This window comes from Quercus robur, chromosome 5, assembly GCF_932294415.1.
Source record: "Quercus robur chromosome 5, dhQueRobu3.1, whole genome shotgun sequence".
Classification (NCBI taxonomy): Eukaryota; Viridiplantae; Streptophyta; class Magnoliopsida; order Fagales; family Fagaceae; genus Quercus; species Quercus robur.
The window spans coordinates 62,014,763-62,028,884 of NC_065538.1; the positions used below are offsets into that span (position 1 = coordinate 62,014,763).

Genomic DNA, 14,122 nt, shown 5'->3' on the forward strand with positions numbered 1-14,122 from the left:
TTCACCTTTACACAGTGGCCACCTAGTCCCACACCCAGAATGAGATATATCTCCCTTACCACAAATTGATTCAAGTTTTATCCTCACCCACAATCGAAAAATGGAAAATAGAACAAGGATGGGACACCTTACGGTGTCCGTTAACAACCTTTGGCAGCATTTGATAACATTAATTTACTTTTTACAACTTTTTATTCTTTTTGATAATTTTTAATAGTTTTTTTGTTAATCTTTTTTAGTAACATTTTTAATAACTTTTTGTCCTTTTCATTGACACAACTCATTAAGGGAAATCTTAAAAAGCACTTCCCTATAAGGTATAGGGGCAAGGACAACACTTGAGGCACGTGTCAGAGTTTGCCGACATCACTGGCCCCTATCTATTAAGGACATATTTTGGGCATCACATGATCATTCAGGTGAATATAATTCAACTTTACCCCCTCATGAAAAACAAGTCATGCCCAAAACTATCTAGATTTAACATTTCTCTTTTTTTTTTTTCTTTTTTACTTTGGGGTGTACCATACAAATCATTATCACATTTGATCATATACAATGTCATAGAATCATGTTCTTAATAGGACATACATGGAAAACCCGTCATGTGAACTTAAAATATTCCCATATGCTTTTCCAATAATTTTCAGCATTTCCATCTTATGCAATACAAGTGTTTTTCAATTCCAATGAGTAAGTTCTCTAGATCAATCACTTTCAAAGTATGAAGTGCATGAATAAATATCTTGACTAAGCGACTACCATCCATATTATCAATGGAATTCAAACCTTTCAAATAATTTTAGTACTGCAATTAAAAGTTACACAATGGATACATAGAAAATTAAGCAAACTTAACAATGCACATAAACAACCATGCACACAAAGTGTGCACATGAAAAAAAGTAGGATCAAGCACAATTGATGGATACATTGGGCAAGGCATATTTAATAAGATGATGAATTTAAAGCCAAGATGGAATTCTTCAATTTGTTTTTCAAAACTCAAAACCCTACAACACACAGGCTGTTTCAATAATAACAGAAAGCATAATAGAGTTGTTTTCAACCCCTGGCTGCTATAGATAACCATCACATAAAATTGAAGCCTTATGATTCTATCTCCACATGCAGAAAGTTATTGTCAAAACATAAGAAAATGTGAAGTTAAACTCAAGAAGATGAATAACACCTTATGAACAAGTGCAACATCTTGTATCAAATAGACTGCAATACTACAGAAACAAATATCTATCTTGACAAACATTAATCTCCTAATATATATATGTATAGTATGTATTCCAAAAGCATAGAACAACATAGAGTGTATCATTTAATTACACTATTAGCTTATAAGAAGCTAGAACTAAGCACCAATTCTTGACCTCACAAGGCAGGAAGAGATGCTAATACTACAGAAGCATAGAATGGTTCTTAACTGGTTAAATAGTTTTAGTACTCAAGAGACCCCACAGACGTTATTCCAGAGCTCAAATTTCTTGAGTCCTGCCGGCCTGCGTAGTCGTCACAGCTGTTACTGGACAGCCTCTGAATCGGTACAGAATTCAGAAGCTCTAGACCTCGCTTGCCCATTTGCTGCACTTCTTGTGGTGAAAGTATTTTGATACACCACACACTGTTTACAAACTCCCTGGTGTAAAAAAAAAAAGCATTATCTTATCAATCTTGGCCAATTAAGAGCAGAAATCAAGATAGAATGTAAAAATCAGAGAAGACATTTGTATTGAGAATATAGACCTCCATGACCACCATTTACAGATGGCCCTAATGATTCAATTCAAGTCTTATGCTTTGAGATGCAAATCAATACTTAAAAGGCATAAATTTATGATCCAAAAGACAAATTTTTTTTAAATAATAATAATAATAATAATCCTGAACCAATCAAAGTTTTATTTATAAAGAAAAGAGGCAAAAAAAAAAAATAATGACGGAAACTCACGGCCAGGGGTCATCACCGAGGAGAAGAACATCATTCTCCCGGTCTACAAATACAAGCTGCCAGCCTGATCTCAGGGGGTCCTCCAACTCGCCTTCAAGGCCAAACATTTGAGCCAACTCACCGCGCAACTCATGGTAGCTACTAAATTTGGTGATATCCAGTGACCTACCAAAGGACCCTGACTTGTGAACCTGTTAATATTTACAATAGTCAAATCAGAAACAAGAAAGAATGCCGAAGATCATTATAAAAAGTTAAATATACTAGGAATATGATTAAGAAAAACAATCTATTGCACACACAACATAAGCCCAAAAAGGCAGCCCACCTTAACAAAGGTTCGGGTTGGTGGATTTACTTGGCCCACGTTTTCTGGAGACTGCAGGAAACCAGATTCATCAATGCAACTGGAAGGTGTTATTGCTGGATTAAGTGAGAAATCTGAGCCTGCAGTACTCATATAATTAGAAGACGGGAAGGGTACAGTTGTGGAGTTGCTATCGCTGCCAACTCCCTTAAGACCTGACATCCCATTCTGCATTAGAAGGGTTGATGGCTCTATATTAACTCCAAATAGAAGATGGCTGTGAGGGTCAGTGCTCCCTTGGTCTATTGAGCACTCCCTCCCAGGAAAGGGTGGTAGAGAAATAGAGTTTGAAGAGATGTTAGCCTGAGGCATTCCCAACTTCTCCGCCTGGGGCAGAACACAATGAGAAGCTCCAGAGGAGAAAAGAGGTTCAACTGCAGCTCGCTTAGATGGCCAGGTAGTAGAAGATATCAAGGAGCTAGTTCTGGGCAGGTTGAGAAGGTGGGATGATTCATCCTGGGGAAATGAACCCAGCAGACTGTGTAGAGGAGAAACAATAGGACTGGTAACAGGATTCCCATTAGAATCAGAAAAACTCTGCTGTTGGCAAAGAGAAGGAATTGCTTGCAAGGATGGTGATTGGGATTGAGAGGATGAAGCAAACTGAGACATTGTAGAGACAGCACTTGGAATCTGTTGATGGTCAACCAGTTGCGGCTGCTGCTGCTGCTGCTGCTGCTGCTGCTGCTGTTGTTGTTGCTGCTGTTGTTGCTGCTGCTGCTGCTGTTGCTGTTGCTGTTGCTGTTGCTGCTGATGATGATGGTGATTATTGAACGAGTGCTGATGCTGCAAATGTTGCTGAAGAAGTTGTGATTGAGCTTGAGCCTGAGAGTGAGATTGATGCTGGTTTTCCTGAACACTTTGTAGAAAAGCCTGTTGAGATTGAGAGTGCTGCACCATCTGGGGCTGCATCAAAGCAGCAGACCTACTTTGGAGATTCTGTGGTTGCTGGAATTGCAGAAGGGATGTAGGTGGTGCTTTGGAAGGATCCACAGCTCTCATTTCCTGCAGGGCAGCAGCAGCCATTGCTTGATACATATCAGTTGGCAAACCAAGCATGGAAGCATCGAGCCTTGGTTGCATCCATGGAGAGACCCCAATTCCCTGAAAGTTTAAAGATTGGATTCCACGATCTCCATTATCTCGGAGCCACATGAGAGGAGAATTAACTCCCAGATCTTCATCCTTAATACCTTAAAGCAAAAACATCAACAAAGAGAGTTGAAACTTTAGCCTCAATGGTTTAAGAGAGGGGAGTATGAGATGCGTTGTAGAATGTCAAAATATAATACATAGCCCTAGGTAGGAGAAGACGAGTACCATGGAAAGATGGAAGTCCTGGTGGCCAAGGTCGCTTAAGCCTGAGAGGAAATGGAGATGGATACATTGGGAATGTTGTCAATGGTTCAATCTCCCATAGTGACACTCTTGGCTGCCTATCCCCTGCTGTAGATTCATCCCAGCCAACCTGCAACCATCATAACAACATTCACAATTTGATCTATTCATAATAGGATGGAGAATTAACCTGAAAGAAAATTAACCTAGACAAGGTAATATTCTATCAAGTTACTTGCCACTCATAAAAAATAATATCACCATTTGTTCTCAACAAACCTTGACAGAGCGCCAATGTGAATTTGGCCACTTAACAGGATCCAAGTCGCTTATGCCAGTTATCGTACCCATGTAGCTGAATAACATACAATGATCAGTCCATATTTCACGTTTAAAAGTTAAATGTATTGGGAAAAAAGTCCTTTGCTACAAAGATAACAAATAAAAAGACAGCAATTTATCAACCACAAGGGCATTACATAGGAGCTCAATCAAGTGTAACACACTTCATGCCTATCCAATCCAACCACAATTTACCCAAAGAGCTTTGTTTGTATATTGAAATACCAAATGATTAAAATATCTCATTGATCCCTACATTGTCACGGATTTCATGTTCAAAACATTGACCTGGATTTAAATATTCATTTAACATTCTCACCCTTAAAATGTTGACAGTCTTTAATATATCACGGACTTTGTATAATTTTACTCCATAATATTCTATTTCATAGATTATCTGGGCCTGCTCACATGCTTCAGAGTGATCTATTAAAATATTAATTTAGGAAAACAGAAAGGCACAGACAAAGTGACTAACAAGAACTGGTATGACACCTACCGACGGACACTTGATTCTTCTGTTTCAAATAGCATCCTAAAGCGCATCCCAACAGATACACGAGTATGATAGACTGCTTTAACATACTTGGCCAGTGGTATGACAAATTCCGATGGGCTAGCCCTGAAAGAAGATTGATGAGAATTTAGAGGAAGCCAGTCATTTGAAAAAATATATAATTTATACCACCATTGAAGAATTGTACCTTGGGTTATAGAATATGGTAAAACGGCTGTTGGTTGCAGCTGCGTGAGCTGCAGCAGCAAGAAGACCCAAGTGCATGCTATCACTAGATAAAACTGATGATGGCATCACAGTTTGTGGTCGATTAGCACGTCGGATACCGAGGAGTAATTGATTCTTTTCATTCCTGATGAACAAGACAACATATCAGTCTGACCCAAAAAACACTATGTATAATATATATCTATGCTCATATAACTTTAAAGAAACAAGTTAAATGAAGAGTCAGATTTGTTGTAATCTCCATGCCTTGCACACACAGTATATGATGCACGTACAGAGGATTTTTCTCACAAGTACATCAAGAGAAGTTTTAGCTCAAAAAGGGCCTGATGGCCAGACCCAAACATATTTTATATTGTGCTTTTCTCTAAACCTACTAAGATATATTTATCGACTTTCCAAGACAATGAATAGTTTACACGAAAAGATGCTTTCGAAATGCATTCCCTATAGTGCAGATCACCCAGATAAGTTTTCTAGGCCACAGTAATATCAATGGACAAATACAACAAGCAGTGGAAGAGATGCAGGAGAATGAGAAAGAAAAATTATTCTATGTCCTGATCCAAGTACAAAATAGGTGAAAATGTCAATATCAGGGGATTAGCAAACTGCCTACCAGATAAAAAGCACTGAATCGCCAGCAACGAGTCTTTTAGCACTTACAAATACACTCCAGCCAGTTGTAAGAAGGTGCCTTTTGGGCTGGCCTGCATGAAAACAAAAAGGTAACAATCTTTAAGAGAGCATTTAGTGTATTTTGTAATGCACCCCAACCTCTGAACTCCGTGGAGAGTACAACACTACCTTCAATTATACATGATAAAAACCCTCACAGAGAGTGCAATTAACTAGAAATATACCAACAAAACTGTAGACAGTTGGCTTACACTAAATAAAAGGATTCAAACTCACATCTCACCATCTACCACATTTCTTTTCTCTAAAATTTTGAAAAGAAATTTAAAAAATAAAAGGCAACAAAAAGCAGCATTTTTCATAATCGTTGACTTAAAACACTTACCACGAAATATATGTCTAAATTTCCATTCATTATCATGCAGATCCCTTGCAATTAACTCTTGAGCAGGAGGCTGCTGGGAGAAGTCCTGCAGGTTGGAAGTATGATGTTAGAAACAACACGAGATTGTGAACCACAGGAGAATCAAAAATTGATGACCATATCTTCAGTTAAAAAAGATTTACCAGTGGAGGAAACACTTTTTCGGCTGCTCGGCGAGGAACAGAGAAACCACCATGAGTGCTTGTGTCACTGGCTGTCAAAGTTTTACAAAAATAATTTGTTGGCTGTTTGCTGGGGGTGCCCAGCTCTGCTGGGAGGTAGGCATCCTTCTGCTCTTGCTGCAGTTTAAGGTCATTATCAAAATGTGAGCCAATCAATAAGGTCAACAAACCAAAACGCGAATAAATACACAGTAGCATACCGGATTCAGAGGTTGCAAGGTCATCTGAGCATATACTTCATCTGTCTCAACATCTGCCTGAAGTTAACAAATTTGGATCCATCACGCACTAGCCTAAAATAATTCAGAAACCAGAACAGACAAAGCTAGAAAACCCTTACATGCATGGTCACGTTGTGAAGTTGACAGATAAGTTGCGGAGGTAAACTTGGGTAGTTAGGAATATGGGCATCAACTTCCCTGTTGGTTGACGCAGCAACCTAAGTTGAACCATTAAGATATGCTTTAGATATCAAGGTTGGTATATAATTATTATATCTCATTTCAATGTATATGAACCATTCAACTCCTAATGATGAATCTGGCTTTAACAAAAAAACAAAAAATTAAAGCATGTTTATCTTCAACTATTAACATTCAAAAATTCTGAACTATGGACAGGCACCAATCAATCTACATGGTTATAAGTTACAAATTAATATTTACTAATAGAAAAAGAATACTAGACAGGTTGATATTGATTTTATCTCCAGAAAAAGAGAAATCAGACTAGCTGAAGCTAATGGAACTTGCATAATAATTGATAGATACACACGCGCACGCACATACGTGCACACAAAGGGAAAGATACATCTAAGCACAAAGAGTAATCAAACAGGCCAAGTGCATGCTTATATTTTCATTATCAAAATTTGCAACTCCAAACAAGGAACACAAGAAAGGGGAAGGAGAAGAAACAAAAACTTCTCGATCTAAAGATATATATAGTTCCAATGCACTTGCAGTACTGTCTAGGTCATCATCAGTCATTATATATGTTAATTCAAAGGAGAGGGGAAAAGTTAATACCAAAAAAAGAAACAAAAAGCAAAAGGAAAATTTATGCAGAAGGATCAAACAGCAGAATTTTTACTTGTCTAGAAAAAGTAGAACAATATTCATGATTCAATCTTTAAGTAGTAAACAGAAGTTGACAAATTGGGTGCCCATTTCACAGTATCAGCTCCAAAATCCAATATTGCAGTCATTTACATCTCAACTCAAATATACTAACCTGTTCACTATGACCCTGGGGGAAGTAAACAACACGGCTTCCAACAGCCGGTAGTGAAACCAGAGGACCCGCACAGGCATGCCAAAGTTCAGAGTTTAGAACTCTCTGCTCACCTGCAAAATTTGTTTCTGTGAGACAGAGTTCCACGAAGAATACATGTAAAATTTGTTTCTGTGAGACAGAGTTAAATGAAGAATACATGTAGCTATATACAAAAATTTGGATATTACTTGAGAATTCCATCAGTATGGCTTCATGGCCATCCCATCATGGTAAATGTCAAATTCAGGAACCAAATTAAGATACTAAGTGATGGCTACAACATAAAAAACCAAACCCCAAAGGACAAGAAACAGACAGAAATTCAGCTAGAACCAGCCAAATAAATATTTTGGACCTGGTTGCTCAGAATATGGAGGAGAGAGAAGAAGCTATAGCAGTAAAAATTAAAAGTTTCAGGTGGTGTCCAAGAAGCAAAAACAAAAGGAGGAAAAAAACACAAACATTAAATTATAGCTCTCTTGGATTTTCAGCATTTTTATTTTCCATCCCTATCATGATATTTCTCAGAAATCACAGTGAGTAGCCATTGACATGTTCCCCCAAAAAATTGATGAGAGAGAGACTCAGAATAAAAGAAATTACCAAATCTGCAAGAAATTAATTGCCATACCTTCCTGGGATTGAGGACTAAAACCTGCTGAAGAGAGCCTCATTCCTGCAGATATTCCAAAAGTAGTTCAAATCTAGTACTTCTTTAGCTCAAAACTAATTATATCCAAAAACCCACTCTTAATCAGAACTACTAAGCACCAAAGTACCCCTAAAAAACACCAAAATCACTGAATAATCACTTTCTTTACCTCCTTCTCTTTCACTGCACAATACCATGTCTTTTTACCTTTCCCTCTCTCCCTCTCCTTTTAACAACCAAAGCCTTTCAAACTTATAGACTAAGAAACTTCATGCAAAGACACCAAAACCCAAACCCAAAAACCCACTTCGGAATCTTCAACCGAAACCGGTTCCACTACAAAGTACAGTCGATTTGAGCCTCATCCGCACCTTACAATCCTCACCCACAACCCCCAAAGATTCAAACTTTGAACCCACAACTTCATGGTACAAAACAAAAAAAAAAACCTTCACCAAATTATAGACCTCAACATTACAGCTCCAAATCCCAACTCACCAAAAAAAGAAGAAAGCTTTTGGCTTTTTTTTGCTTTGCTTGCAGCTCCACAGTTAGGCTAGTTCCAAGACCTGAATTTTTTAGCCCCAAACTCACAAAACCAAGAAAACCCAGAAACCAAAAACACTTAAATATGCCACCAAGAGACCAGATCTCAGCTTCAATGCACCAAAGCTGGCTTCACTACAAAGCACAGATCCCAATTCAAAACCAACCCAGAAGAGAGCTAAAACACAAACAGCCAACAAAAGCAATTTTTTTTTCTTTCTCCCAGATAATAAATTACTGATCACTGTTCAAAAACATGGGTAGGCTTTCTTCAAAAAGACCATATATCTTTATATATTTGCATGGACTGGATTTGGGGTTGGTTGTGTTTGTTCTTTCTTTCTACTAATGGAAATGGAGGCTTGGTTGAAACTAAGAGTGTAATGGGTTTTGTGGTGATGGTAGTGGTAGTGGTAGTGGCTGTACTAAGTAGTCCTCTCTCTCTCACTTTCTATTACTACTACTAGTACTACTACTGCGATGTTTGGTACCTCTGCTATCACTATTCACTATTGCTTTACCGGGTTCTCTCTCTCTCTCTCTCTGGTTTTTTTTCTCTCTCTGCTACAATCAATCAAAACACAACCGCCATTATTTCTAGCTGTCTTTTTTATACCAGGGAAAAAGCAAGGCAAAGACTCATTGAGAAAGACAGAGAGAGAGAGAGTGTGTGTGTCAGATTTTTTTATATATAGACACAGGAAGGTTTTGCATTTTTTGCTTTTCTTTTGTTAATGACTTTTCGTTCTCGTTTCAGAGTTTTCAGGCCATTTAGGAAAAAGTTTTACAAAAAAGCCTCGGTTCTCTACAATTTTACTAAAGTTACCCCTCAATTCAACCCCAAGTTTTTATTTTATGCCATGCTTTGCTTTTATTTTCTTTTCTTTTCTTTAGTTTTATAATTTTTTTTTTGGTTAAAATAAAATTTTGATTTATCATAGAGAGCTGCATTTATTTCTTTTCTTTTTTTTGGTTAAAGAAAAATGAGGGTTAACTAAGTTACGTTAGTTCTCAGGCAAGACGCTTAAGTTAAAATTAGCAGGTCAATCATTATAGATGCCCACCAATGAAGGACTGCTAGCAACAAAATTCAAACCTCGATAAGTTCGATGAAGTGCTCGAACCTTACCAATTAAACCATTCTCATGGGCTAGAACTGCATTTATTTCTTTTTCTTGCTTTTTATATTCCAAAAAATTGTATTCTCTCTCTCCACTTTTGTATTGTGAATCTGTGATGGGCGCAAATGAAGTAAATTGTGGGAGTGTGAAATTTTTTTAGGAAGGTTGTTTTATTATTGATATCTAGAATGGGAAAGTAATGGTAATTAGCTTGAATTAAAATGCATGAAATGATTAGGTGGCACTGTTTGCACAAAGGGTATGGTGATGGCTGTGGTTTTCTTTTTTCCAAGTAATGGTGATGGCTGTGGTTGCAACTTGCAAGTTTGTACTCAAAGAGATGGGCCAACTCGGAGAGTCCTTATAAGTCTTTTTTTAGATTTTGCCTATTAATACATTGCATGACCCAGCTTCAATTTTGACCGCACTTCTTTTTTCTTTTTTCTTTTTAATGAATAATATATTAAGAAGAAACTTCCAGGAAAAAAATCCAAGAAGAAAAAGAGCAGATGAGCATGGGTCATTCTAGTTCAAAAGGCTGACTAACAGGCTACATTGTTCCACAAAAAATTGACATTTCTAAAAATAAAAATGAAGTCAAGGTTACGGCTAGAACTTTGAGTTAGGGTAGCGATTTTACAATTGGTTGTGTGTGATGGTTTTAACTTCTGACTCTATTACTTAGTTGTAGAGATTTTTTTTTTTTCCTATGTGGGTAAGAACAAAATTATTTTTGTTTAGAATTTTTTAAAAGGTAGGGTTATTTATTTTGGATAAAATTAGTTAATTGAGCTTAAAATTTATTTTTTTTTAGTTTTATCGGTAACTTTTGTTGTTGAGCTTTTTTTTTTGGGCTTGTATATTTTTTTTTAGATTTCAGATCTATAAATTTTTCTATGGTCACTAAAATAAGGAAAATATTAGAGCTATAAGTTTTTTTTTTTTTTTATAAATTACTAATGTGATAAGTGATCATTGGTAAGTAAAAAAATTATGTGAGTGGTGGGTCCACATGTGAACCAATAAGAATTTGCTACCAAAACAGCTTATAAAAATGTTATAAAAAAATTTGTGAGTATAGATAGTATTACTCTTAAAAGAATCAATGATATTGTTAAAGGGAAACAAAATGTAATTTAATAAAACAAAATTACTAAAATTAGTACAATTTATATAATAATATTTTTTATAAAAAAAAAAAATTTTGGGGGGCAATGGTGGTTCCGTCCATGAGTGAAGTCCTAACGGATCGCACTTCATACTTAAGCCCAATTAATTGGAGTTCATTATTTTTTTTTATAGAGTTTTAATATATTGTGTCTACTTTTGATAGTTGTGTTCTTTATCATCAGACCAAAATAACAATTGGTTTTTTATATAAACGAGAATTGAATCACAGATCTCTTATTCAACTATCAAAGACTTTACTAGTTAAGCTGATTGAAACCCATAATTAAAGTTCATTCATGTCTAGTTTTGTTAATGGTGATAAATATTATTTAATCTTTCCGGAAAACAATATAGTACTTTCTCTACTCACTTAATAATAAGTCTCATCAATTAAATTTATTTGTGTAACCTTCATTAATATGAAAAAGATGGAGTACGATAGCATCATATTTTGGAATTATCTGATAATTTTTCAAGAAATAGATATTATTACAGGAAAATTTATGTATGCAATTAATTAATGGGATTAGAAGTTTGAAAGAAAAAACTTAATTGCAAAAGGGAAAAGGAAAAGGAAAGGAAGTGGAGTAGGCACCTACGATCATGGTGTGATTCAAATTTGAAATCTAGGACATATAAAAAGAATATGGTTTCAATGATTCACATGAAAAAGATGTAAGGATGTGGACTGGGGAGGTTCCATATCAAAGAATGGAAAAGGGTATTACCATGTTTGGCACTGCCTCTTACATAGTCTTTTGACTTTAACCTTTCCTATTCCTGATATGATTCGGCCATAAATTTGATAAAGATAATGAAAGAACCAACTTTGAGGAACAAAGGAGAACTGCAAAAAAAGGGTTTTTTTTTTTTTTTTGATTATAACTTAAAGATGTATAGAGGAGAATATGAGATATTTTATTAGATTGATAGGGGATGTAGTATTCCATCTATCTTTCATTAGGTCCACTCATTCCATCTATGTACTGTTTGGGATGACCCAAGTGTAGATTTTGAGATTATACTGTCCACCTCAATTAAATCGAAGGAAGATTACAACCTTTACAAGTTACAATGGGACCATACAATTTCAATTTACTAAAGTGACATTGCTTGATTTTTTGTTATCTAAAAATTTATCTTTTAGTGTCTTTCTTTCTTGTTCTAGAAATGGTTAATAATTGTCTTTGATTTTTTTTTTTTTCCATTTAAGGACACAATCATCTCTCCTTAAGGGGACATAATCTTCAATAATAGTTTTATAAACATCATAGTTTAAAATAATATCAGGACTTTGTGTTGTATGACGTACCGAGTCTTTCCATTTCAAGTGAAATGGAAACGCTCATATTTCAATTTGATACAAATTTTATGAAAACTTACGCATCAATTGAAAAAAAAAAAATCAAATATTTATATATTATATTATGTTATTGACATAGCATTACATATTTCATTATCATATCAGATTATAAGTCTTTTATAATATAATAAAAAGTGGAACAAAATCAACTAATTGCTTGCATCCTAATCTAATTACAACAGCTGTCCAAATTATAAGAAATGCCGAAGCTCGCAGCAAGATATTGGGGTCATCAGCCACCTGCATTCATTAATGGATTAAAGTTTTGTAGGGTGTATATGGACACGTTGGGATGCAGACATGTCCAGTACACCGATGCAAAGAAAATACCCGTAACTGAACTTTCTAAATATGAATCATAGTAACCACTAGTTCAGCATCTAGTTCAATCTAAATATGACTGAGACCCAAAGGAAATTGCAAGTTGGAACACCATCGCCAAGACCCCACTCTAGTAAGGACAGTTGTTGCCCTTAATCAATTGATCTAGAATACCCCTTCATTCATGCACCGGGAGAATCAATCACGAATAATAACTCCACTACTAGCTTTTCATTGAATGTTTAAACAGAGGTAAGTTTGTTATGAACTTTTCTTTCTTTCTTCTTTTTGACTCATTTAATCAGCATCCCAAGGGATTTCTCATGATCAATGGATGATGTGCAATATATCACAAAAAGTATTACACATCTATCTTCCTAAATTTTCAAGTAAAAATTCACTTTTTTCCTTTTTATTTTTTTATATTTTTTTATTTATAACTTTTATAGGTTTATATTATACTATCAATGTAAACTTATATTTTAGACACAAAATATGGCAATTGTTGTACACATTTGCAATGCGACAAAATTTTTTTTTGTCTACAATGTAAGTTTACTAATACAATGTAAACTAAGTTTTTTTTTTTTTTTTTGGAGTAATTATGAAGTCTATTGAATATTAGAGAAAAATTGAATAGGTCGGGGAATAAGTATAGAATTGCAATCCAAATTTAAAGCCTCCATGACAACAAAAGAAGGCTGAGTATAAGAAATAAAAGGCTTAATTTGGCTACATCCAATTTTCGCAAAAACGTGAGCTGCTTTGTTTGCTTCTCTGTACCAATGTTCAAGTTTCACTTGTTGGAAAGCTTGAAGAATGGCATGCATTGAATTAATTTAAAAATCAAAGGAGAGCGACTGATGCATTGCTAAGAAATAGTGAGAATGTTTTGATGGATACAATGGAAGTAATCAAAAAAAAATTAAAGATGTGTCAATTAAAGAATTAACAGAATGTATGACTTCAAAAAAAATAGAATGGAGGAAAAGAATATATATATATAACTAACCTTAACTAATCTGTTAAGGATCCATAGCTGACCACAAAATTTTGAGACTAAAATTTTCTTGTTGCTGTTGTATATAATAGGGAAATGGGTTATATCTCAATCAGTATATTCCATGCTTGGTGTTGGCTTATGACCACAAGTTCGACCTACTAGTGCATGCAATCTAATTTATCATAACAAACAAAGAAAAACAAAAAAGAGAATTAGTACACATGCATGCGCGCGCGCACACACACAATAAGTTGTGAGATACAATTTTTTTTTTTTTTTTTTTTTTTTTTTTGCCATATTAAGAGCCCTATAGTGAGAGATTGCACCCTAAATGTCTCCTATAAAAGACACTAGGAGGTACCACTTGAGCTAAAATGCTCAATGGTAGTTGTGTGACATGAATGATATGTAAATGTTCAGGATTATTATCACTTTATCAGTGGTATCACAATATGTAATAAGCATGTGGTTGTGCGCATGTCCAAGCCACCTTATGGGTTATAATCCTCTATCTCACTTTTTATGTTTCACTTTATATTCCACCAATTGTGATATATCACATGTTGATTAGTGGAATATAAAAAGTGATACAAATGATTGATATTCTTTATTTAGCATTTAGCTCACTCCTTAGTCAATTAATTAAAATGACATGATTGTCCATTTATATA

General features: G+C 35.2%; 1 protein-coding gene across 1 annotated transcript; it reads right to left on the reverse strand.

The window, feature by feature from the left end:
* Positions 1 to 1,256: 1,256 nt before the first annotated feature.
* Positions 1,257 to 9,163, reverse strand: LOC126726590 (auxin response factor 6). The gene is made up of 15 exons (XM_050431872.1): positions 8,097 to 9,163; positions 7,907 to 7,951; positions 7,234 to 7,346; positions 6,341 to 6,439; positions 6,201 to 6,257; positions 5,962 to 6,117; positions 5,780 to 5,864; positions 5,375 to 5,465; positions 4,715 to 4,879; positions 4,510 to 4,632; positions 3,948 to 4,023; positions 3,651 to 3,798; positions 2,292 to 3,523; positions 1,964 to 2,154; positions 1,257 to 1,651 (listed from the first exon to the last, which is right to left on the reverse strand). Exons 1-15 carry the CDS (start codon positions 8,122 to 8,124, stop codon positions 1,453 to 1,455), a joined length of 2,808 nt encoding a protein of 935 aa, XP_050287829.1. The 5' UTR covers positions 8,125 to 9,163; the 3' UTR covers positions 1,257 to 1,452.
* Positions 9,164 to 14,122: the final 4,959 nt, after the last annotated feature.